The 23,282-nt window shown below is 48.9% G+C and overlaps 3 protein-coding genes across 4 annotated transcripts; all 3 read right to left on the bottom strand.

The window, feature by feature from the left end:
- Nucleotides 1-842: 842 nt before the first annotated feature.
- On the bottom strand, nucleotides 843-2,783 carry LOC103641894 (OJ000126_13.10 protein). Its single transcript, XM_008665201.4, has one exon. The coding sequence runs from the start codon at nucleotides 2,006-2,008 to the stop codon at nucleotides 1,373-1,375; it is 636 nt and encodes a 211-aa protein (XP_008663423.1). The 5' UTR covers nucleotides 2,009-2,783; the 3' UTR covers nucleotides 843-1,372.
- An 892-nt stretch (nucleotides 2,784-3,675) lies between these two features.
- LOC100283218 (cysteine-type endopeptidase/ ubiquitin thiolesterase) lies at nucleotides 3,676-8,108 on the bottom strand. Its single transcript, NM_001371929.1, has 4 exons — nucleotides 7,625-8,108; nucleotides 5,196-5,351; nucleotides 4,132-4,343; nucleotides 3,676-4,045 (listed from the first exon to the last, which is right to left on the bottom strand). Exons 1-4 carry the CDS (start codon nucleotides 8,030-8,032, stop codon nucleotides 3,859-3,861), a joined length of 963 nt encoding a protein of 320 aa, NP_001358858.1. The 5' UTR covers nucleotides 8,033-8,108; the 3' UTR covers nucleotides 3,676-3,858.
- Nucleotides 8,109-16,517: 8,409 nt separating this feature from the next.
- On the bottom strand, nucleotides 16,518-18,113 carry LOC100857062 (homeobox-leucine zipper protein HOX22). Of its 2 annotated transcripts, none has more exons than XM_020545654.3 (2): nucleotides 17,495-18,113; nucleotides 16,518-17,335 (listed from the first exon to the last, which is right to left on the bottom strand). In XM_020545654.3, exons 1-2 carry the CDS (start codon nucleotides 17,939-17,941, stop codon nucleotides 16,976-16,978), a joined length of 807 nt encoding a protein of 268 aa, XP_020401243.1. In that variant the 5' UTR covers nucleotides 17,942-18,113; the 3' UTR covers nucleotides 16,518-16,975. The 2 variants fall into 2 exon arrangements, with proteins under 2 accessions (XP_020401243.1, XP_020401242.1); XM_020545653.3 differs by having other exon boundaries at nucleotides 16,518-17,368; nucleotides 17,495-18,099.
- Between the last annotated feature and the right edge of the window lie 5,169 nt (nucleotides 18,114-23,282).

Raw genomic sequence — 23,282 nt, 5'->3', positions numbered from 1 at the left:
GGCATCTACATCACTTTGAAGACACATGACTAGCTTAATCGATGGTTTGATGATGATGACGCGTTGGAAGAAGCAATAGGTGGATAGTACGTTCTGTGTTTCTTATTTATGTACAAAATAAAATCTCTGTGTTTTTTATTTATGTACAAATTAAAATCTCACAAACGTATTTAACACCGCGCGCAGGGCGAGCGGCAATACACTAGTAATATATAAATAGTAGTTGGTATTTAAGTTACTTCAAATTCGACCTAGAGATCGCAACAGGAAATTCCTAGTCAGGTTTTAGCTCCCCATACCCGTCCCCGCAACGAAAAAAAATCTCACGGGGATCCCACAAACGCTTGCAAGGGGGCATTTTATTCCCATCCTCGTTCCTCGTGGGGGATAAATCCCCGTCGGGAATCCCCGTCCCCGCTTAAATTATAATCAGGATGTACTTTATATGTTATGAATGCAAAATATTGTCACTTATAAACATTATCAGATATAAAAAATCATTATCTGTACATTAAAATAAATATATTTGTACAATGAGTGATCTCTTAACAAGGTAATTATGTATTTTTATTATTAAATATTACATGAAAACATGTCGCATGTAAGTTTAATGGGTCCCCGCAGAGAACCATTTATTTGTCGGGAGAGAATTTTCCCCGTTTATTAGAAGAATTTTTCACGGGAATCAGAGATCGGAGCCATTAACATCTCTTAATTTGACCAACCAATCAGGCCCTTAAGCACCGTGCTCGCGTATGGCCTTTCTACGACTGATGGTTCAAGCAAACGAACACGCTTGGGTTTGCAAAAACACTGCTTTTATAGAAAAAAAAAGCATTCTATTTTTATGGAGGAAAAAACTGCTTTTATAGAAAGAAAAAAGTCACTCCATTAGCCACAATGGTATACAAAAAGCCATGAACACACCACATCTGTTTTGCACTTGTGCGCACTAGACCACAGGGTTTAACAGTGACATGAGCTCTGCTACACACACACACGCACGCAGGCTTTAGCTATTCTGGATCACCTTCCGAGGAAATTCTTTGACAAAAGGGTTGCACAGGTCTTGAAACATTAGTTGCAGAGTGATCACATCACAGTAGTTCTCTTCCAGGAAAAACACCGAAGCACCTGCAGCCATTTCCGCAACAAATACACCTGACCTGATATAACGAAGCTAGTAGAACTTCGAACCTATATAGTGGGGAAACGGCCGCCTTTTTTCAGTGCCTGGCAGCTGGCACAGCACTACGCTACGCAAGAAGAAAGAAGCCGAGGTCCGTCCGAGGCAGGCAGCTCAAGTGGAGTGGAGCGACGTGGCCAGAGAAGGAAAGGAAACGGAACCTCCAAAGGAAAGGGACGTCCTTTTTCACAGGTCGAGGAAGCCGGTGGTGCGCCAGACGGCGTTGCGCACGCGGCGGAGGTCGCGGCCCTTGAGCGTGCGGCCGACGCCTTCCATCACCGACGCCGCCGCCGCGGCGCGGCGCGCGGCCATCTCGTGCGGCGGCACCACGGGCTCGCCGTCATCGTAACCGTCGTCGGGCGCGGCCTGCAGCAGCTCCGCTTCCCGGCGGCGCCTGTCCGTCACCGGCTGCATCGCCTTGGGCCAGGCCGGCACGGCGACGGGAGCCGAGCGGTGGTACGGCTGCGGGGCGCGCTGCTGCTGCTGTCTCTCCGGGCGCGCGACGACGGGGACGGGCGCGGTGGGCGCGCGCTGGTGGTGGTGGTCGTCGGCGAGCAGCGCGGACAGCCCCATGCTGCCCGCGGGGAAGTGGCGGGAGGACGACGCGGAGACCGGCCTCCGGAGGCTGGCGGCCGGGGACGGCGAGGAGGAAGGCGAGGGCGAGGAGGCCGCGCTGGAGGAGGAGGAGGAGGAGGAGGACCAGACGACGTCGCGCTCGTCGAGCTCCAGGTCCTGGGCGCTGGCATGGTCGGGTTGCTTGAGCAGGCCGAGGAAGCGGAGGGACGGGGAGGCGGTGACCAGGCGGTGGCGGGGCGTGGACATGATCGGCAGTGCGGCTCCTTGGCACCACCCTTGTGTGTGGTGGTCGCACTGGGCGTGCGCGTCGCGGGTTTCGGCCTCTGCTTTGGGAGTTATATTATTGGCGGGCTGCGTACGCGCAGTGCCACTGGTGGTGGCGATCGCGGCCGGGTGCGCAGTGAATTATTGAGGCGTGATGGCGACGAGAGGGGTCGGGTCGCCCGGCGCTGCTGGTGCTGGCCACCCCGTGTCGGGCGCTCGTGCTGGTCGTACCGTACGTACAGGTGTTTGCCACAGCAACTCGTGCGATCGAGGATTTGGATTTGTATCTAAAATCTGGACTCGTTCCGGGCGAGCCCGCTTGTCAACGAAACTGGAAGCGCAGGGAGCAGAGGAACACGACAAGGCAGCAGGAAAAGGCCGACGGTGACGGATCAGTAAAAAAAAAAGCGATGTTACTCGGTACCGTAGGCAGAGGGAATAATCAACACAACACGTCAGATACGTCACTGGCCGGGCGGGGCAGTTCGGGGGTTTGGTTTACGGTGTGCTTGCAGATAAACATTGTCGGCGACCGTTGGCACGACTGTCGATTAAACATGGTCCGATCAATTTGCTGTCTAAACTAACACTAGTGTCTACATGCATCCGCACGAACCACGGGGGGCGATTGACAGGACACCAACCGCAGCCAAAAAAAAATGTTCCATTGGGGGTGGGGGCAATGGAGGAGACACGGTTGAGATCATAAAAAAATTAGACATCGCACTCGGGCATTTTATTAATACAAATGATGATGATGATTTGGACGCCTTTTGTATGACCAGACATTTTTTTATTTCGGTGTATTTCTGAACCAGATTGCACAAACGAGAAGTTTCCTTGGCGGCAAATTTATATGCTTGGAGTTTGAGGCCAACGCACAAACATGAAGATTCGGCGAGTTACCTTAAAAAAAGGGTCACTGCCACCTAGACCTGTTCAAGCACCATGTCAGGTTTGACCTGAAAAGCATACCTTATTTTGGCCATTTTGGCCCCCGACTTTAGACTCACACCAGGCTCAAGCCGCCCATCAGAGAGTAGGAGGAGGTCTATGCCTTGGCATCTCTGCACGACCAATGGTAGGCATGCGCCATGGGGGGGCAAGAGCCATTGTCGGGTGATGATCGGAGCCCAGCCCAGTTGGCAGGCAGGTCTTCGAATAAAGGCAACGATCCGATCCCCGGACCCCGGTTCAATCAGTCGAAAGACGCCGTGGAGGTGGAGGGTCACAGCGACGGCCCTCGCCATCCATGACAAACGGGTGGGGGGCAACCGGCCACTGTGGATCTCGTCTCGGTGGCCACGAGTTCTGAATTCCTACGGATGCAAATGCAATGCGTCAATGCTTTCAGTTTTTTTTTTAGAAAAAAAAACAATAGATGTGCTCCGTGGGCTTCCAGCACAGCAGGAGCACGTGCATGGAGTTGAATGCGTCACGACTGACGGAGCCCTTGTTGATGCCCGACGCTTGAGTCTGACTGTATATCCATTTGCCGAGTGCCCATCAAAAGGTGATCGAAACCAGGTTGCATACGAAATGGGCCCCGTACAGCCGTCCAGACCGAAAACCATACTGTACCGTACAGCATTTCAGATAGAAGGGAGCCAGGCAAGAGCGCTGAAATGCCTCGCACTACAACTATGATATAGTGAGAATGTACATTAGGATTACCTGAAAAGAAAACCACATACACGATCGAGTCCCAGAAGCAAACAAAAAAGAAAAAGGTGGACCCGTACAGGAAAAAGATCCCAAGGGGGCAAGGGCACCGCACAAGAGTTGTTGTTAGCTGTTACATCTCACCGAGCTCCCCTACCCATAGCGGCTCTTCATGAGACGCCCGAGTTCGGCACGGCGGCCAGTCTCAGCACTATCCCGTCGAAATATGACGGGAGGAGACACGACAGCAACACAAAGCCCGTCGATTGAGGCTCCAGCGGAGGAAGTATCACGGCATCCCCGTTCTTCTTGCTCAGCACTCCAACCACGCTCAACCGCATCCCTTCTCTGATATACCTGCAGTTCACAAAAAGGTTCAACATACGTAGTCCATAGAAACAGAAAGAAAACCAAAAAAAAAAAAAGAAGGATCGTCTGGTTACCCTTCCTCTAGACGGATAATCTGGGCTTCTTCGGAAGAAAGGTTCCTTTCTTCGAGCCAGTGCTCTAGAGTGGAAGATAACTCGGTGCCCCTGCTTGTTGTCACCAGGAGGTTCTCGTCGATCAGCGGCACGACCTTTGAGTGGTGCCCAGCTTTCACCAAGGCCCTCCTACCTGATTTTGCATCCGCTACGTAGAAATCAGCAGCGAACCTCTGCCCAACTCCACACAATGTTCCAATAAGAAACATATATATGTATATATATATATCGTAGTTGGCACCTTAGACTCTTGTTTAAGGTGTTGTTGTCTAGGATAATGGCAGAGACTACAGATTTGTTGAACTTTACGCTTTTTGGAACTTGGAGAGCTATGTTAGTGAACGATATTAATCGAAACGAAATCTTAAATTGCAAGTTCTTCTTGTAGTATTATTCATCAGCTACGCAACAAGACTCCCCAATTAATACAGCTGAGAAACTCTGCCATAAAAACTAGTTTTTTTCAGGGGGGAACAACGAGGCAAAGTATGTTGCATAGAACTCCCCGTGGACATTTCCTCAATGTCTTGCAACAAACAGAAGAACATGGGTGCTGCAATACAATACGCTGGAACTGAAACTAAAAGCAACCGAAAGAGACTTCGGCTGTTCTATATTTCTATTGCTAGAACTAGCATTATCATTTTGAGAGAGAGAGAGAGAGAGAGAATGTTTCAGATTAAGGCACCGTTTCAATCTCACGGGATAAACTTTAGCTTCCTGCTAAACTTTAGCTATATAAATTGAAGTGCTAAAGTTTAGCTTCAATTATCACCATTAGCTCTCTTGTTTAGATTACAAATGGCTAAAAGTAGCTAAAAAAAGCTGCTAAAGTTTATCTCGCGAGATTGGAACAGGGCCTAAATTGGATTGCGTTAGACTCATTTAGGGCATGACAAACAAAGGAGTTAACACATCAGGGCCCAAGGCAGAATATAAAGGAAAGAATCTACTTATATGTTTCTTATGAAAAACACGTAAGAAGACGTTAAAATTGAGAGGATACGAAAACAAAGCACCATTACCTCGGCATGTGCTAATTTCCACTTGGAACATCGATTCCAAGGATTTAGTGTCATGGAACCCCATCTAGCACATTTTCTCAAAATAGTAGATGTGTATACACAATTCTCAACCTTCTCGTATGAAGATATCAGTGAAATGTCGCCGCATGAAACAAACTGCATGAAAGAATGAACAACAAATCGAGATTAGGATACTAGGAATAGTGAAACCACTTCATAACGAATTCCGATTATTTCTACACTTACCGAAGGCGCGCATCTTAGTTGACAATTATCATTTATACCACTACAGTTTCCATTTTATCCATCTTTTGGTCTGTAAAGCAATTTTAGTAATAATTGAAGTTCAGTAGCAGTGATAACAATATGAGCTCCCTGTTCTGCTTATTTCTACATTCCATTTTCTCCACCTTTCATTTTGTAAGCCAATTTTTACATCGATTAAAGTTCAATGTCAATAATACTAACATGAGTTCCCTGCTGTTATTCTTTCTGCACGAATTCCGATTTTTCGTCTATTGATTTACTGCAATATTTCTTACAGTTTAGTCAAAAAGAAGCAAAAAACTCTTTCTGTTTTGCCTTCTCTGGTGTAATGAAACTGCAACTTTTTTTTTGAACAATGTTATAGTAAACCTGTAAATCCATATCAAGTATACATGTTTATTGTGATCCTCTTTTTGGTTCCTTTGAGTGAATTAAGCATCATTTATACCATTGAAACTATGTTCTACCTTTTGACAGTGAAATATAGCTTCTGAGCTTGCAAGAGTTTATTCTTTCAGACTCTTGCCAAAATTCATATCGTACTTCCACCAAGTCCGTTGTTTTGTTATTAAACACTCTAACTTAGTGATGTTGCTAAGTTCACTCTGAAACAGAGCTTATATAATCCCATAAAAGAGATGGCTTGGCCTGAGGGATGATTGGCATATGGTATCTCTGGGAATTTAGTGTTCATTCTTTGAAATTATTTTGGAGCTCCTTCTTGTGCAACCATACTGTGGCACAGGTCATGCCTTGACACTTCATAACTGGATTACTAATTACTCTGGATCCTCCATTTTCTCAGCTACCTCACTTTATGTTGTTTTTTCCACCAATTACCTATGTGATGATACACTGTTCATACATGCACAACAAGAATTTCAAAACAACACTGTTCTTGGAATGTTCTTATCAGACTCAATAGGGCACTAGAGGTTAGATTACTATAACTTTTTCCTTACTACTGGTAGAATACTAGGCTGCTGACCTTTGGACTGTTAAATCATCCCATGAACCATGAATAGGCCAACATGAAACTGTCAGAGTGTCAGGTGGATGAATTTCAATAAATTTAATCTTTGTGTATGCAACCATGCTGGCCTTTTTTTTGAAGACAATATTTGTACTTCATTACGTCATGAATGGCGAGATTATTAAAATCCTACCATTTATTTAATAGGATCAAACAAGGACCACTCAAAATCAAAGATTCCACGCACCAAAAAGACCACCAAGAATGATATATGGAACCACATAAAACTAATTGGGATTTAGCTCTTGTCTACATTTTGTCATCTTTTGTTATCGACCCCATCCAGCCCATATAAGTAGCCCTTCAATCCTGGTACTGACCACTAAAATCAGTTGATGTAGTCTAGCTTATGTTTATTTCGGATGATGGCCCACTTAAATAGAGCACGAACACTATGTACAATTGTAGATTATTAGTTTGCAACTAAGGTACAATGTATGCATGTATAGTTAGCCTTTAGATCATACTACGTACTTACTAAAAATATTTTATTTGAACGATGAACAACTTGAAAATGCTATAAAAATTCTATAGAAATCATTGTCCCTGTCAACAAAAAAATTCGATACCATTTTATACCCACAGCCTCACATATATTGTCCTTTCCTTTCATATATACACTTTTGGTCAAATAATAGAAGCTAGCGCGCGTCAGAGCTGTTTGAATGCATTAGAACTAATAGTTAGCTGCTAAAATTAGCCGAGACATCCAAACAGCTAGCTAATAGTTAGCTAGCTAATTCCATTAGCAATTTTTAGCCAACTAACTATTATCTCTAGTGCACCTTTTAGTCACTAGTTGCAAATATTGGCGCTCACATGACAGAAAACATAGAGCACCATTGGTACCAAAAATGTGAAATGGCAAGCTGGAACTAAAAAAGGAGCAGTTCATTTCCCTTATTCAGAAGGTTTTATGACTAGAAACCGAATAATGAATTCAAAGTAACAGCTTTAAATCAATAGAAGGAGTGAATCAAGTGCAGATAAACGTAATGCAATTGCGAACGCCAGCTCGATTGCAACGCATAAATGCCGCAGTCCACACTCCACAGCGCTGAGCACAATTCCTTAGACCAAAAATCGTGACAAAAGGAAATGTAAATGCGCGTAGGAACGGCAAACGTACTCCGGTGATCTTGACGAGCTGGCCATCGGCCGCAACGCGGAGGCTGGAGGCCTGGAGCCCGTCCACGAACCGGCGCAGCGCGTGGCCCGACGCCGCGGCCGCGGCATTCCACAGGAGGAACGCCGCCACGGACGCCGCGAGGAGGACCGCCACCACGAGCAGCGCCGGGCTGCGCACGACGGCGAGGACGAGGGCGCCGACCCCGAGGCCCACCGCGAGCAGCGCGGCGACCGCCCACGCAGCCGCCGTCGGGAACGGCGCGGGCGCCCCCGCCGCGGCGGTGGCGCAGAGGTCGTTCAGCGACGCCGCCGACGCCGAGGTGGCAGCGTCGGCGTCGGCGTCGGCGGCGTCCTCGCCGGCGGGGGCGCCGCGTCGCTTCCATTCCTCGCCGCCGCCCCCCGGAAGCATAGTGCTCCGGCTTGGGCTATACCCCGGTACAGTGGTTGCGGGGGGTGGGGGCGCCTCGTTGCCTTTTGACCTTTTTGTCCTCGGTGCGGTCTCCTTGGTGGGTTTGGTATTAGCGTGCAGTTTAAGGGAACCAGCGCGCAGCGCGACACCGCTCTACATATCATGCTGACTTGCGGGACCACGTGAATCCTGGCCCCGTTCGTCAGGTAGACAGACGAAAGGTAAACGCAGAGGTCTAGTTGTACAACACTACCCAAATGCATCCCTGTTGCTTTTTGGAGCAAAAAAGAACGGCACAGCTCTGTCCAGTGTCCTTCAGATGACATGTGGGTCCTCTAGCGCTGTACCACGGGCGTCAGCGACTGTTAGCGCGTCACTGTGCCAACGGGATCACGCGTTGCGTGGTGCGTGCTCATCTGAGTGAGTGAGTGAGTGACTGGAGTCAGGTCAGCTGGTAGATTCGTACCCGCACCGGTGTCTGACGAGTGGTCCCAGAGTTACGAGTCGGAGTGCTGTACTCGTAGATCAAATGGAGCCATGGAGGAGGTGACGTGGGAACGTGCTGAACAGAAGAATTAAGAAACTGACAGTGGTTCAAGCTGCCTTTGTCAGTGGGTTTATTAGTTAACAGTATAAGCCCATACAGGCGGTCTCAGGGATTCGAATCTATTCTTTTCCCTCTCACCATCTTCTCGAGTTTGACGACTGCCGACGGACTGCGGCAATCTGCTCTGAATGAATGAATGAATAGTGAGTGACAGACAGAAAGCGCCAGCGCATTCGTCGAAGATGTGGCTCCGCTCGATGTCCCTCTGGCGACCTGCACTGCACCGCACTCTGCTCTGCTGCATTCAAGAGTGCTCGCGCCGTACTCTGGGTCAAACCGTCAAACTGCTACAAACTGTATAGGAGTACAGAGTACTGTACTGTACTGTACTGGAGTATTTTTTTAGTTTAAAAATCCCTTTTGGCACCTGTGTTTGCGACGTCGGCGTCGGCGTGGCAGGGGTACGGGTGATGCAGACGACGACGGCGTCAGCGTCACGGGAGCCTCGGATGGATTGGCCATTCTTCGACGCCGCCGACGGGGGGGAGCACTGTTTTGGTCCCCGCCATATTCTGTCACAGATGGAGCACACTGCACTGCACTGCACGCGACGCGGCGACGACACCCTCTCGCGTCAGCGGGTGAACGGCGATGGCGATGGTCGCTCGTTCGTTTTCAACGTAACATGGGTTGCGTAGCTGAAAACAAAAGGAAGCACGTGGCTCTGCAGCTATGTGATGCGCATACATTCAGCTGTCCTTTTGTACGCATGTCGTGATGTTGCCTGTATCATTATGCTAACAAAATGTTATTCCCGTGCCATGTGACAACAAAATGTATCCGATTTCTCGATCTCGAGCCGCCACGTACGCATGCCGTGATTTCCAATATCTACCGTGAACCAAACACACAGCTTAAGTTTAAGAGTACTCGCGTTTGAGCCGCCACGTACGTATGCTAATGATAATCACAGGACAAGCTAGCTCGACGAGGCAACGACTTGCCGTGTCCGCGCTCGGACCACCTCCACGTCACCTCGAACTTAGCAAAGAAATTAGCAAAACCGCGGCCGGCATATTGCGCTCGCCGTCGCCCTCCCAGGCCCAGCTCTCTTCGTATATATATAGGGTGTCTTCCGTTTCGTCTTCGTGTCGCTCTCTTCGTCCTCGCGTGCAGTGCGGCCAGACGGCCATGCAGGCAGGGGCAGCCAGAGATGGGACAAGGGCGGACGGGCGGTCTGAGCCCTGTTGTCGGCTCCGGAGGAAGAACAGTAGAGAGACTGACAGTTAAGGCCCACAAGACGGTGCATAAAATAAAAATAATATGCAGAGAACTGGGAATCCTCAACAATCTGTCTCGATCGCCCTCTTGCTTTAGCTGGCAATAATTATTTTTTATGTTGCTGTCTCATTAACACTACCCGAGAGGACTCCTTTTGGCCACCCATTCAGCCGGGACCAGGTCTACACGAGTCATCCAGAACTTTCTCATGGCTGCATACTTGTCTTCCGTCCTGTCCTTTATCTTGCGCTCTGCACGGTGAATGCTGATTCGCAAAGCGGCGAAGAACAAGTCGATGGGTGTTTGCTTCCACCGAGCGGACCTGCGGACGAGCCGAATGTTTCGCGCTTGCTAGCCCGGGACTAAGGGTGTGTTTAGTTTAGTTTTTGGCTTTAATTTTTGTCCCCTAAAAGGCTAAAGCCAAACCAAAGGTTTCGCGCTTGCTAGCCTCCCCCCCCCCCCCCACACAAACCAGCGAAGCTATTCTCACGTATTCGTCGTCTAGAATGAGTCTGTGACGAGAGCAGCGACGAGACGAGACGAGCCGACGCGCGCCAACGCATAGAATGCGTTATGCGTGCGGTGTGTGTGAAGTAGGGACGTGTCATGATTCAAGTTCAAACATTGTGAACTTTTATAAAGGGTTAGTTTGGAAACCCCATTTTTCTAAAAAATTTCTATTTACACAAGGTTTTAGGAAAATGAAAATACTTTAGTAAAATAGTGTTTCCAAACTAGCCCGAAAAGATTTTTCTAGATCTTCAAGACAGGGTGAAAAAGTTAGACGATGACATAAAATCACGGAGTAAAGAGCTATATGAAAACTAAAACATTTGACTGAGCTGGTAAAAAAAGTTTGATGAGACTTAGTTAGTTATCGTCTTATCGATCGAGCCTCAAGTAATTCTTGGTTTTGGCATCGATCGTGGGTACTGTGATTCTCTCGTTAGTTGTGCAACAATTCTAGGTTATAGTTCCGAAAAGCAAATTACTTCTAGTTAAAAGACATGAGTGATTCGTGCCCTCCCCGCGCTCCACGGAGTCTCCACAAACGCGCACACGACGCGTGGCCCACGTCTCGGACCCGAAATCACAATTCAACGAAGCAGGAACGTGCGTGAGCTCACGTCCGTGCCTTCCTCTCTACCTCTCTGACCCACCACCGACCACTCACCGACGAGGCGGAGCTCCTGGCGCTCCCACCGTCCCTCGCGAGCCTCACCGCCTCACTTCAAGAAATCCTCCTCCCAACCACCGCCAGTACCTCCAGCTCTCATGTCGGCTCCCCACCTCCGCCTACACCGCCGCTGGCGTAGGCGACGTCGAGCGACGAAACCCTAACGTCCAGCCCGTTCTTCGACCCGATGTGGATGCGCCCGTGTCGCCACCGCTGCAGCCGAGCGACACCCTCGACGACGACAAGGACGACGAGGACTACGAGTTCGACCCGCGGTTCTCGGAGACCACCGGCGGCGCGAGGTCTTCGGCTGGCGGCTCGCGTGGCGCGTGCAGGGGCTCGGCGCGAGGCGGCTCGGCTTCCTGCTCGGGCGTCGAGCGCGCGCGGCGCGGCGCTGGGTGCGCGCGGGCGGGGCCTGGCGCGCAGGGCGCCTGGAGCGTCGTGTCGTCGGGCGGTCGGCGTTGAGCACGGCAGGGCGGGTCGGGGCTTCACTCGGGCGCAGTCCTAGCGCAGCTTGGGCGAGCGGCTCGACGGGCAGGGGCACGGTCCTTGGCGGCTTCGCGCGGTGAAGAGAGCAGAGAGAGGAGAGAGGAAGGTGGGAGAGAGGGAGGAGCAGAGGAGAGAGGGAAAAGAGGGAGCAGGCGGCGGCTGGGAGGATGGCAGGGGCGGCGGCTACAGGGAAAATGGCGGCTAGGGTTAGGATGTTGGGCCTAATGGGCCTTAGGTTAGTTAGTTTTTTTTATTTTTTTGTCTTTTCAAATTTTGAAATACATATTAAATAACCAGACAGTCACTCATGTCCTTAGGATATTAACGGTATACATCAACAATTCATTCTATTTTAATTGCTTGCAAAACTTTTTTGGCCCTTCAAATGAGTTCCAGGCATCAAGAGGTCAAGATTCCAGGATGCCTAAAATAGGTAAACTTGTTGTTCTATAAACACCTGTTCTCCAGATTTTATGTTTTCTTTGAGCAATGTAGGCTTTGTTATGCCACTATTTATTTCCTACTATTTTTATGTGTGGCACCAAAATTGTAGTACCCTTCTCTACAAAACCTGATTGCTATGTACTGTTACTACTCTTCCTTACCTTATCTCAAGATCCATGTATTGTACCACAAAATTCACACCCACCTGTGGAAGAGGTCTCTTATGGTGCTTCAGCTCCACATGCTCTTCAGTTCCCTCGAGTAAAAGAGGTTATGGTCAATGGCGTTCATGTGAAAGATGAAATACTGCGAGACTTGCATGGTATACCAGCCTCCTTGGTGCTCACACTGCTCCAAATGTGATAACTGTGTGGAGCGCTTTGATCATCACTGCCCTTGGGTTGGGTAATGTAATGGAGAGCTTAGTAATGTTGATTTCTTTATTTTCTCAGATGAAACAAGTTATGGATTTTTTTTTAGAATACAACCTGGTTGCTGTTCCTACAAAACAGTCTAGGCTTATCTGCATTTGTCTTCCTTTGCATCAAAATTACAGGTACTTCCATTATAAAAATAACAGCGTGGACTGTGGATATTAACTGGTAATTTAAATTGTATGAACTATTTAATAATTAGAAAGCTATATCTATCTACAGAGAGCAAATTAAATTGTTAGCTGATATGGGAATTCCAGCCAAAGAAACTAGGTAGTGACTTAATGTAGTACCACATTGTCCAAATGGTCTTGCATACTGTTTTTGTTATCGCTAAGTTGTATGTAATTTCTTGTTATATTTCCAGGTGTTGGACATGTCATCACATGTGGAGATCTATACGTTGTAGCTTCTTGACATTCATTCTGAAGACTAGCCGTCTATGATATGGACTATGGAGATGGATGTTATTGACCTGTGTTTACATCCTAATGATTGCTGACTGTGTGTGTTGCAGATTTTTTTTAGAACACATTGATGCAGCACCATGTTGCTCTTCCACCAGGTTCTATGAGGAAAATAAGTTACATTGCACCAACTGGTCAGTACAACCTTCAGGTTAGTTGATGTTATGCCTTATAGGAAGCCTTATTGATGTGGTGTCTTCTACCTCTAAGCTTTAATCTCAATCCTTGCTATTGCTTTTTTATGCAGGACACAGTGCTAGAATTGGAATTTCAGGGCATAAAAAGAATTTTACCGTGCTTTAGGTGAAAACAAGGTTCTTCTCATGCAGAAGATCAAATTTCGTAAGGATTAAAACATCCGCTTTATGTGTTTAATTCATTTCCTTGCAGACATGGCATACATAAAAGTTCACTTGTTACTCTGTTGCCCTCTGGGGATGATAGGTATACATGATTTAATCAGCCAATGCTAATCTAACTACTGAAAATAGAGGTTCACTTGTTACTCTGTTGCCCTCTGGGGATGATAGGTCCATAAAAGTTCCGGCTTTAAGGGATCTATCAGATTCTCATTTAAATGGAAGATCTGTTAAATCATATCGGTTGATGATAACTGCCATTCTTGCGGATGTAGAGGTAGCCCTTTTATTGTGCACTAAACTATGTATTCTTTTACCTGCATGTGCTTTCTCATTATGCAAGTGGCGGTCAACTCTTTGATCACAGCTTGACCTTTTCATTTGTGTTATGACTTATGACATTCTCAAATGATCTTGCATTTAAAGCCCACACCAGAAAATGCTAAGTGGTGGTGACAGCTAAGTGGCTGATTATTGACTGTGAACTGACCTAACAGACTCCAAAAATACCTCAATGGGGGGTCAGCAGCTTAGCTATTGGCGACCTATTGTTAGTGTCCTATACTATCTTTTCGGATCACAAATGGGAATTAGAATATTTACATTCTAGCACAGTTGGGAGGGATTACCTACGTGTCATTTCATTAAGGAAGGAGAAACCGAGCACTGATCTCTTTCATTGTTAATACTATTTAATCTATGCAGCAGCAACAATTATGTTTTTACCAATGATATAATCAGGTGTGTACCATTCCTTTTGGACACAGCCAAAGTGCGGCTGTAGCTGCAAAGGAAGGCGCCACTACTGCCGCCACCCATGGACATCTTACCATTAATTGCAGATATGAAAAAGTATTTTGTTCTTTATTGGGTTCATGTTTGCTGGTCTCAACTCTTTAGGTTTTGTAAGTAATGATAACACATGTAGAACTAAAAATTCTCAACCTATTGTCCTATTGTACTTAACCTTCTGATGTTTGTTCATTTCTTCTCGCTGTAGCATGATGTTTGTTCCTTTCTTCTCACTGTAGGCTGCTACTCGATTTTTAAGCAAGAAGACTGGTTGGTCCTTCCCTAGCATTATGTCTATCGTAGTGGCAGTTGGTAAATATGGATAAGGAAATATATCCTAGGCTCAATCATGATGTTGACCATAGATTTTGTGGTGGTTGCTATTTTTTTCACATGCAAGCTTCCAGCCTTATCTCTTTTTTCTTGGCATCTAGCACCAAATAAACAGCTCATGTGTTGGCTTTTGTTTCTCTTCAACATACTGTATTATGCCTATAACTTCTTTATGATCTTCAAATTTGTGTGTTTAGTTAGTGATTCGATCATACACTATTTAATTTAAAAATAACATACAATACAATTGCTTATTCATTTTTTTTCTGTGTTGGATTGTACTGGATAGGGCGCCCGAATGGTCGCCGCCTGATCTAGTGATATAGATACCATCTCAGTCGCATGTAGCATCGAGGTCGTACCGCCAGAAGCCAAGAACCATTCTTCTACAGTGGCGGTTTTGGCTCGTATTGCTGCATCTACTCCGAGGTTGTTTCACCCCAAGAGCATCTAGAGGGATTCTCGGAAGGACTAGTTATAGTCTTTAACCTATAAGAGCCTTCAGACTTGCCGAGCAAAGGGGGATTTAGGGGTTGTTTGGTTTTATGGGACTAAACTTTAGTCCCTCCCTTTTAGTCTATTTTAGTCCCTAAATTACTAAATATAGGAAATAAAAGGGAATAAATCAGATTTCCTCCCCTCTCTTTAGTCCTATTTTTGGTAATTTAGGACTAAAAAAAAGAGACTAAAGTTTAGTCTCATGGAACCAAACATGCCCTTAGTCCCCGAACTTGAGGCCCCGAAGACTAGTCGAGCCCCAAGGGTCTAGAGGGTCCTAGAATGATGTCCCTTAAAGGGCCTCAAAGACTGGAGTACCCTAGAGCTAGATTCTTTGGCTTAGAGTGCACCGGGCCTAAGAGAGCCCTGGGGACTAAGGGTGTGTTTGGTTTAGTTTTAATTTTTGTCCCCTAAAAGGCAAAAGTCAAATCAAAGGACTGGATTTAGAAAACAACATTTTCTAAAAGTCTACTTTCTCGCATGCAAAACTGAAAGCATTTTTGGACCTACTTTTTAGCGGCTTTTGGATTAAAGCGTGAAAATAAATATGGAAGAACTTTTAGTGGCTTTTAATAGGTTCTACCAAACGGTTTTAGGATTTTTAATAGCTCATGGTCCATAGTAGTTTTTTTCACAGCTCGTAAGAGGGCTTTGAGACTGATTTAGAACAGAGAGAGTGGTTTATTTAGTTTTGGAAGTTCAACACAAATTTAAATAAAAAAATGTAATTCCTGGTTAGTAAATAGATATATTACCTCAGTAACTTAAAATATTTAACTATATTTGTTGTGGATTCGGAAACCGGTAGGATAATAGATTTGTGTTCGGTAGGGGATGCTAGCATGGACGCACTTCGAATGGTGAATCACTGGAACTCTCGAACAATGAACTTGGGACACAGGGTTATACTGGTTCAGGCCGAAGCCCTAGTCCAGTGTAGTGCTGATCGTAGTATTCCTTTAAACATGTTACAACAAGTGTGCTTGTGTTTTGGAGAAGTAGGGGGGGCTTTCCTTTTTTATCTCAAGGTAGGACTTTACATTGAGACTTGTATTCTACTGAAGAGAGAGACCTGCTCCCCGGTTTGGCTTGGTGGGTCCTTCGTAGGGTCGTGCGTAGCCGTACTCTCACCATGGTGTTGTCCTTTCTCGTTGCTCTGGCTCTTGTAGCGAGTCCATCGCTAACATTTTCGTAATGGGTTCCATGGACCAGTCTCAAAAATGCGGTCGTACGGGGCGTGTCTTCTCCTGTCGTCATGCCCCCTTCGTTACATGCCAACGTGTGCAGATGCACGCTCAGTATAGTGTGTTGTCCCGCCCTTCTGATGTACTGGTCATTGTAGAGACCCCAATATCCATTCGATGTGTTGTGCACATATCGAGACATGGCTTGATAGTGACACGTCACGTCTTAGTTGTCGTGGATCAGTAGCGCTGGACTTAGATCCCTACCTCGTCGGGTTGGTCAACAGAGAATTGGTTGGCCGGAGCTGATTAGCAGAGAGTTGGTCGTCATAATTGATCTTCGAAGAGTTGATCATTATCGAAGAGTTGGTCATCACCGAAGAGTTGATCATCATCGAAGAGCTGGCCTTATGGCCCATCTTGTAGAGTTGGTCGATAGAGTTGACCATTTTTTGAAGGGCCTATTTGGGATACTCGTTTATGAGTACTCGACGATATTATTCTCGACAAAAAGACTATCTAGACTACATTAAGAATCGTACAGAATCACAAAGTTTCCTCTTTGCAAGCAGCCATACATACGTACACGCCATTAGATTGTTTAACCTCGAAACACAACTAAAAAAAAGGCCTCAACAAGCCGCGCAACTCTCTACCATCGCGGGCGCCTATGAACAAATACCATCGATTTCTGCAGTATCGAAAGCAGTATTGGCACTGGGTGATTTGCCTCCAAACTCAGAAAGTTGCCTTTACTTCGATCGCGCTCCGAATCCCGTACTGCCTGCCTGCCTGCCTGCCTGCTGGCCCATCCCGCCGTTGGCGCACAGCGCCCCGTACGTTCTCTCCATCAATTCCGTTGAGAGCACCATGGCATGGCAGCGTGCACGTACGTTTCACACACACAAGCCTTAAGCCTATGTGCTGGCATCTCCATTTCAGGCCACCGCGTTCCACTCCACAAGCGGCCAGGACTCCCACAGCTCCGGCATGGCGCAGTAGGAGTCCGGGAACCCGTCGCCGTAGTCAAGGCGGTGGTCGTCGCACTCGGACTCCACCGAAACGTCCGCCGGCGTCGCGCACGACCCGACGAGCCCACAGCTCTCTTGCGGCTCCATGTTGACGGCGACGCACCCCAGGCCGAGGGCGGCGACGTTCCCCTTGTCGTCCTCCGCTCCCTCACCACCACCGCCACCGCCGTCGCAGCAGCAGCTGCTGCTAGCCGTCGTCACGCCGCCGCCGCAGCCGGCGGCGGCCAGATCCTCCCGGTCTCTCAGCCTCTCGCTTAGCTCGTTCAACTGGTCATGCACGCGCGCGCACCAAGCAAAAAGCTGGCAGACTTGATCAGTCATGGAGGTGGGGGGGGGGGGGGGGGGGGGGGGGGGGGGGGGGGGGGGGGCTGTACATGTTCAGAGAACATCATCAGAGCGAACACTGTATCGCGGATCGGAAGCTACCTGCGTGGAGAGGGCGAGCTTGTCGCGCCTGAGGGACTCGACGCGGGCGTGGAGGTCGTCGAACTTGGCGCGGAGCACGGCGTAGTCGTGCTCGAGCTGCTTGGAGCGCCAGCGGGCGCGCTTGTTCTGGAACCAGATGGCCACCTGCCGCGGCTGCAGGCCCAGCTCCCGCGCCAGTTCCGCCTTCTCCCGGGGCTCCAGCTTGGCGTGGCCGTGGCGCGCGCGGAACGTGGACTCCAGCGACCGTATCTGCTCCTCCGTGAACCGCCGCTTCCTCTCCCCCCTCGCGGACGACGACGGCCCACCTCCGCCTCCGCCGCCGACGCCCATCAGCTCCGCCAAGAACGACGACGGGTCGTCCATCATCGGCACGCAAAGCTGCTGCTGCTGCTGCTGCGGCGGCGGCGGCATGAAAAAATGGTGCTGGTGGTGGCCTGGCCTGTCCATGTCGATTGATCGATCGATCGACGTTGGATCCTATAGCTAGCTAGTAGCTGTGTTGTTCGATCGGTTCTTCCTACCAGCCGGGCTCTCTCCTCCTCCGACTCCGGGGCGGCTACCGTCCCGTTCGACCTCATCTTATACCGCGCGCCGCGCCGCGCGGCGTTGTATATACGTGTCCACGTCCGGCGACGCGAACATGTGGCGCTTGCGATCGCGGGTAAAGAAGCCGTAGGGCCCGCGCGTTGCGAGACCACACCCAGTCACCAGGCAAGCAAAGCCGCTTTTGCTCCCGTTCCGGCGTTCCCCGGTCCCGGCCAAGTGTCCGGAATCCGACCGTGGCCCGTCGTCCAATGGTTATCCGGCAGACACGTGGCGCGTGCGATGAGCACAGGACAGGGGAGCACGAGCACGAGATATTCTTCGCCCCCGGGCCGGGCCTCTTCTCAGCTGGGGTAGCACGGTGATCGGAGGGAACGAAAGAATTGAACTGGACGGAGTCGCGCGCGTGCGTGCATATACGTTACGTAACACGGGAGGACGGCGAGGGGCCAATGGGCAATGGGCGGCGGAAAGGTGTGCGCGCGCGGGAGGCGGTGTGCCCAGCGCGGACGGAGACTTATTGCCTGGCGCAATTGGACCAGGTGGTCCGATGGAAGGGCGTGGCGTGCCGCACGCGGTCGCCGTCGCCGGCGCCAGGTGTGCAGGGGCGGCTTCATCGGAAAGGTTCGTCGAGGTGGCGCGCCGCGCTTGTCCCGTTGCGGCGGCCAGGCCGCCAGACCGAAAGCCTGTTCGCCCGTGTCGTGTTGCGTTTACTGGCGCAGTGGTAGGCGCTGTGTGTACCGGCAGTAAAAACGACAGGATAACTAAAGAAGATAGCGCACGCGGGGAACAGAAGAGATCCATCGTCGCTTCCAACTTCTCATGCGTAGTACGTGTTCTAGCAGGCCAGGTAAGTTAAAAACGTGGCGGGAACCTGATACGAATAGCAACCATTTTCGCGTGGTTTCCCAGTCCAGTTTGCCCGCCGCAAAGAGCTTTGGTGGCTTCTTCCTCGTGCCGCACAGCGATCAACTCGAGCAACAGTACAAAACAAAATCGGCAACCCTTGGTCCCTAGCTGGTGAGAAGAACGTATAGTGATTCTTCCCGCTCTCACACAGCTCACGACACGGCCAGAAAATCTCGTGTCGTGACGGGGGATGAATGGGATGATACCTGTTACAAAACAATGTAATATATGATCAAGACCCATCCAACCGTTGATTCTACGGTTATTTGATCCAAGGGTCTGATGCCCTTTGTACACATGTATATATATGGAGATCCCTGCAATAAACAGAGAACACCAGTCATTTGTCTCATTCTCTTTTTGTCTCTCTCCATTTTGCCACTGAGCACTGCAATAGAGCGCAACACGTTATCAGCACTGTCTCAAGGGAGAAATCAAAGAAGGGGAAGAGGAAGAACACGCTGTTCTTGACAAGAACAGCAAAATCGATCTGCAAATCAACAGCAAGGTATGGAACATACCGTTTCCATGCGCATACGTCATATGCGCGAAGTTCTTCACATTGTTGATGATGCGATGTTGGAAGCGTTCACCGTTGGACAAGCCGCAGCGCTTCCACCGGTGCACGCGATCCCTGAACGCCGTGTGCAAGTGCAAAATGTGCACTTCTGCGTTCTCCATGGATGGACAGCGGTGGTTCCGCTGCCGGTGGTGGAGTGTGGACTCCCCACTGCATCCCCGTCGCCACCAGCGCCGGTGTTTGACGCGGGATCGTCTGCATCGGCCCCCATGGACGTCGATTTGGAGGCACCACCGCCACCACCGCCCACTGCAGCGGCAGTTGCTCGTCGTTCGCCATCTCCACCAGTGCCTGTGGTCGTCGGGACCATTGCTGCCCGTCGTGGGCAGCCCCCGCGTGCCGTCGATGCTCCACGTGGACGCATTATCTTCACTGGCCATCGCCCAAGTGGTATGGCCTCGTCTTCCTCCTCCAACGGGAGGGCCTAATGGCCCTCGATCCGGCCGTCGCGTCGGCCGTTTGGGGGAGGGGGTGGGGAGCGGCGCGGCATGCCTCTGCGCGCTCGGCGCGGGCCTCCCCGGCGTGGGCACTCGGCGAGGGCCCCACATGGGCGCTCGGCACGGCCTCCTGTCGCGCTCGACGCAGGCCCCCACGAGAGGGCGCTCGGCGAGGCCAGCCATGGCCCGCTCGGCATGGCCTCCCGCTGGCGCTCGGCGCGGCAAGGCCAGTCCAGGGCGCGGCCTTCCAAGGCGTCTCGGCGATGGGAGCCATTGCGCTCCTGGCGCGCCCCCTGACCTGCGCATGGCGGCTAGGCGCACGGCGCGGAGGCGCCGTTCGTCGCGGCGCTCGGTGCGGCCTCCCAGAGGGCGCGGCCCACCGGCGGGCTCCCGGCAGCGCTCGGCGTGGCCCCACGCGTGGCCGGCGGCTGTGCGCAGAGGCCCTGGCGCGAGCACGCACCAGGCGCTCGGTGCGGGCGCAAGGATGCCCTCGGCCAGGGCGGCGCGGGAGCTTCAGGGGCGGCGGCGGCTTCCTGGCCTAGCGCGCGCGGCCCCATGGCGAAGAAAGGCGGCGCCTGGAGCTCCTGCTCGGCCCCGCGTGCGAAGGTCTGAGCCGGCCAAGGCCCGGCGACTCCGGCTGGCGGCTCTGCGCCTCAGCGGCTGGCAGCGCTCGCCACGACCTGGCGGCGGCGGCTACAGGGCGGTTAGGGTTGAAAACCCTAGCCGCCCAATATGAATAGGCGCCTTGGCTCTCTGTTGGGCCGCCTGGGCCGGCCAGCTAGGCTGGGCCGGCGTGCAGGCCTTCTGGCCGCTGCCAGGCCCGCCTGGCAGGCCGCCTGGGCTGCTTTTCAGGAGCAAAAATGGCCTGTTTTACCATTTTAAATTCTGAATTTCTGTATAAGACTATGTTTTATATGTTTTTCAGTTCAAAGTTATCTTAGGCGTCTAAATTCGTGATTTAGACTGCATATATTGTAAAGACATATCTGTTTTATTGTCAATATAGCAGATTTTAGTTCGTGAATTATTGTTTGTTTTACATTAATAATTCACATACCTCTACTAGCTATGATTTACGCATTCATTTATGTTTGCATATAAATATAGCATTTATTAAGTTCAGACTTAATAGAACTTATGCAAAAATGAAATTACATTATTTTGGATTAAGAGCATAGGGAGATAGAGTCCCAAGCATTGGCTGCACTAAATTCTTTATAGAATTTAGTAGCCCAGAGACCGTGCTTGTGGCAGCATTTGGAATGCCTATCTCTATGAGGTCTACATCCCTCGGGATGATTACCTATACGTGCTATCCAAAATAACAGGATATGAAGTTATTGAATTTTACTTTGATAATTAGTAGAGCATGGGTAGTGGAGACCTAAGCATTGGCTGCGGTTTGTTCATTTATGAACTTATCTGCCTAGAGACCGTGCTTTTAGGCAGCAAGTTTCTTGCCCACTACTAGATCTACCTCATTAATTTGAGGATTATCTATACTATGCTTACTAAAATTCAAAGTATTTATTCAATTGGAAGGTTTGGAACCTTCAGACAACTCATATCACATGTAAGAGTTAGTGAATTTTACTTTGATAATTAGTAGAGCATGTGTAGTGGAGACCTAAGCATTGGCTGCGGTTTGTTCATCCGTGAACTTATCAGCCCAGAGACCGTGCTTCTAGGTAGCAAGTTTCTTGCCCACTACTAGATCTACCTCATTAATTTGAGGATTATCTATACTATGCTTACTAAAATTCAAAGTATTTATTCAATGTGAAGGTTTGGAACCTTCAAGAAACTCGTTACATATGTAATTTTGCATATTGAGCTTACAACATGACCATTGTGACTATTAATTTATGCGTAAATTAATGGATGTCCATGGTAATGACTGTAGGAACATGTCAACCAAAGAGTTCGAGGAACTCGCCCTTGATGGGCATAACTACCCAACTTGGGCTTCAGATATTGAAATAACTTTTGCTTCTCGTGGGATCATTGATGCAATAGCAGCACCCATCACTGGTACTGATCCAGTGAATGATGTTAAAAAGAACACAGCACTTTTCCTTCTGAGGCTTTACATCCATAAGGACCTTAAGCAAGAGTACCTTATGGAGAGATGCCCTCATAACTTGTGGAAATCTCTCAAAGAGCGCTATGAACAGCAAAAGGAGCTCATATGGCCGTCAGCCAACCATGAGTGGAACCACCTTCGTCTGCAAGATTTTAAATCTGTTGCAGAATATAACCATGCTCTTCATAGCATTTGTTCTAAATTGAAATTTTGTGAGAAAGAGCCCTCTGAAGCAGACAAGATAGAGAAGACTCTATCTACCATGCTTCCAGAGGACAGGATATTGCATCAGCAGTATCGCTCTAGTAATTTCCAGAGATATTCTCAACTCATGCACACATTGACCCAAGCAGAAAAGCATCATGAGCTTCTTCTAAAGAATGCTCAGCAGCGCCCTCCTGGGTCTGCTCCTCTGCCTGAGGTACATTTCAATGTGCATAAGACTGAGAATAAGAAAGGATTCAAGAAAAACTTCAAGAATCCTCCTGGACCTCGCAAATTCAATAAGAACAAATTCCACAAGAAAGGTAAAGGAAAAGGAAAAGGAAATGGCAAGCCTCTACCATCTAAGGGCAACAGAGCTTGCCTTAAATGTGGTACTGAGGGCCATTTTGCTAGGGACTGCACTTGCCCTAAGCACCTTGTTCTTTTGTATCAACAATCCCTAAAGAAACCAAAGTCTGATAAGCCTGGTTTTGAGGCTCATTTCAATTCTACTGAAGCACCAATTGAGGTTGGAAGTTCTTCACTGGCTTCTGGTGACCTGAAGAACACTCTTGCTAAAGAGCACCTCAATGTGGTTGACAACAAGCCTCCACTTCTGCAAGAAGATGAATCTGATGATATGATCATTGAGTATATGTCAAAGGATCCATTTGGAGATTTGGCATAAATCTCTCATGCTTGGAGATTTGATCATGATCACTGTGGCTTGTGTGGTTGTTCTATACTGTCTTTATAATGTTGTTGTAATAAGTAGAGGTATACAATCTCATGTGTTGAGATGTAACACACTCTACAAGACCAGTGTTGGGTCCTGTGTGTAGTGCGAACTCATTGGATGAGTCGCCATACCATTATTGTAATATTGTTTCGACATTGTGATATTTAAATATCATGTTATGTATAGTACTAAGTTGCATCACACAAATTCTTATTCAGAATTTTTATTTATGTATAGATGCATAATGATGACAACTCGACGGAAGAGGAATTATGCCTTGTGGACAGTTGTAC

The sequence above is a fragment of the Zea mays genome, chromosome 10, assembly GCF_902167145.1.
Source record: "Zea mays cultivar B73 chromosome 10, Zm-B73-REFERENCE-NAM-5.0, whole genome shotgun sequence".
NCBI lineage: Eukaryota > Viridiplantae > Streptophyta > Magnoliopsida > Poales > Poaceae > Zea > Zea mays.
This window is presented reverse-complemented; position numbering and strand designations above follow the sequence as displayed.

What these genes read in the sequence shown, in the direction of transcription:
- LOC103641894 (XM_008665201.4), bottom strand. Translation starts at nt 2,008, where the DNA reads ATGTCCACGCCCCGCCACCGCCTGGTCACCGCCTCCCCGTCCCTCCGC.
- LOC100283218 (NM_001371929.1), bottom strand. Translation starts at nt 8,032, where the DNA reads ATGCTTCCGGGGGGCGGCGGCGAGGAATGGAAGCGACGCGGCGCCCCC. An exon ending in AGCTCGTCAAGATCACCGGA is followed by an intron (nt 5,352 to 7,624) that starts GTACGTTTGCCG and finishes TCTTTCATGCAG; the next exon opens with TTTGTTTCATGCGGCGACAT. An exon ending in GGAAATTAGCACATGCCGAG is followed by an intron (nt 4,344 to 5,195) that starts GTAATGGTGCTT and finishes GGAGTTGGGCAG; the next exon opens with AGGTTCGCTGCTGATTTCTA.
- LOC100857062 (XM_020545653.3), bottom strand. Translation starts at nt 17,941, where the DNA reads ATGGACAGGCCAGGCCACCACCAGCACCATTTTTTCATGCCGCCGCCG. An exon ending in AGCTCGCCCTCTCCACGCAG is followed by an intron (nt 17,369 to 17,494) that starts GTAGCTTCCGAT and finishes CAAGTCTGCCAG; the next exon opens with CTTTTTGCTTGGTGCGCGCG.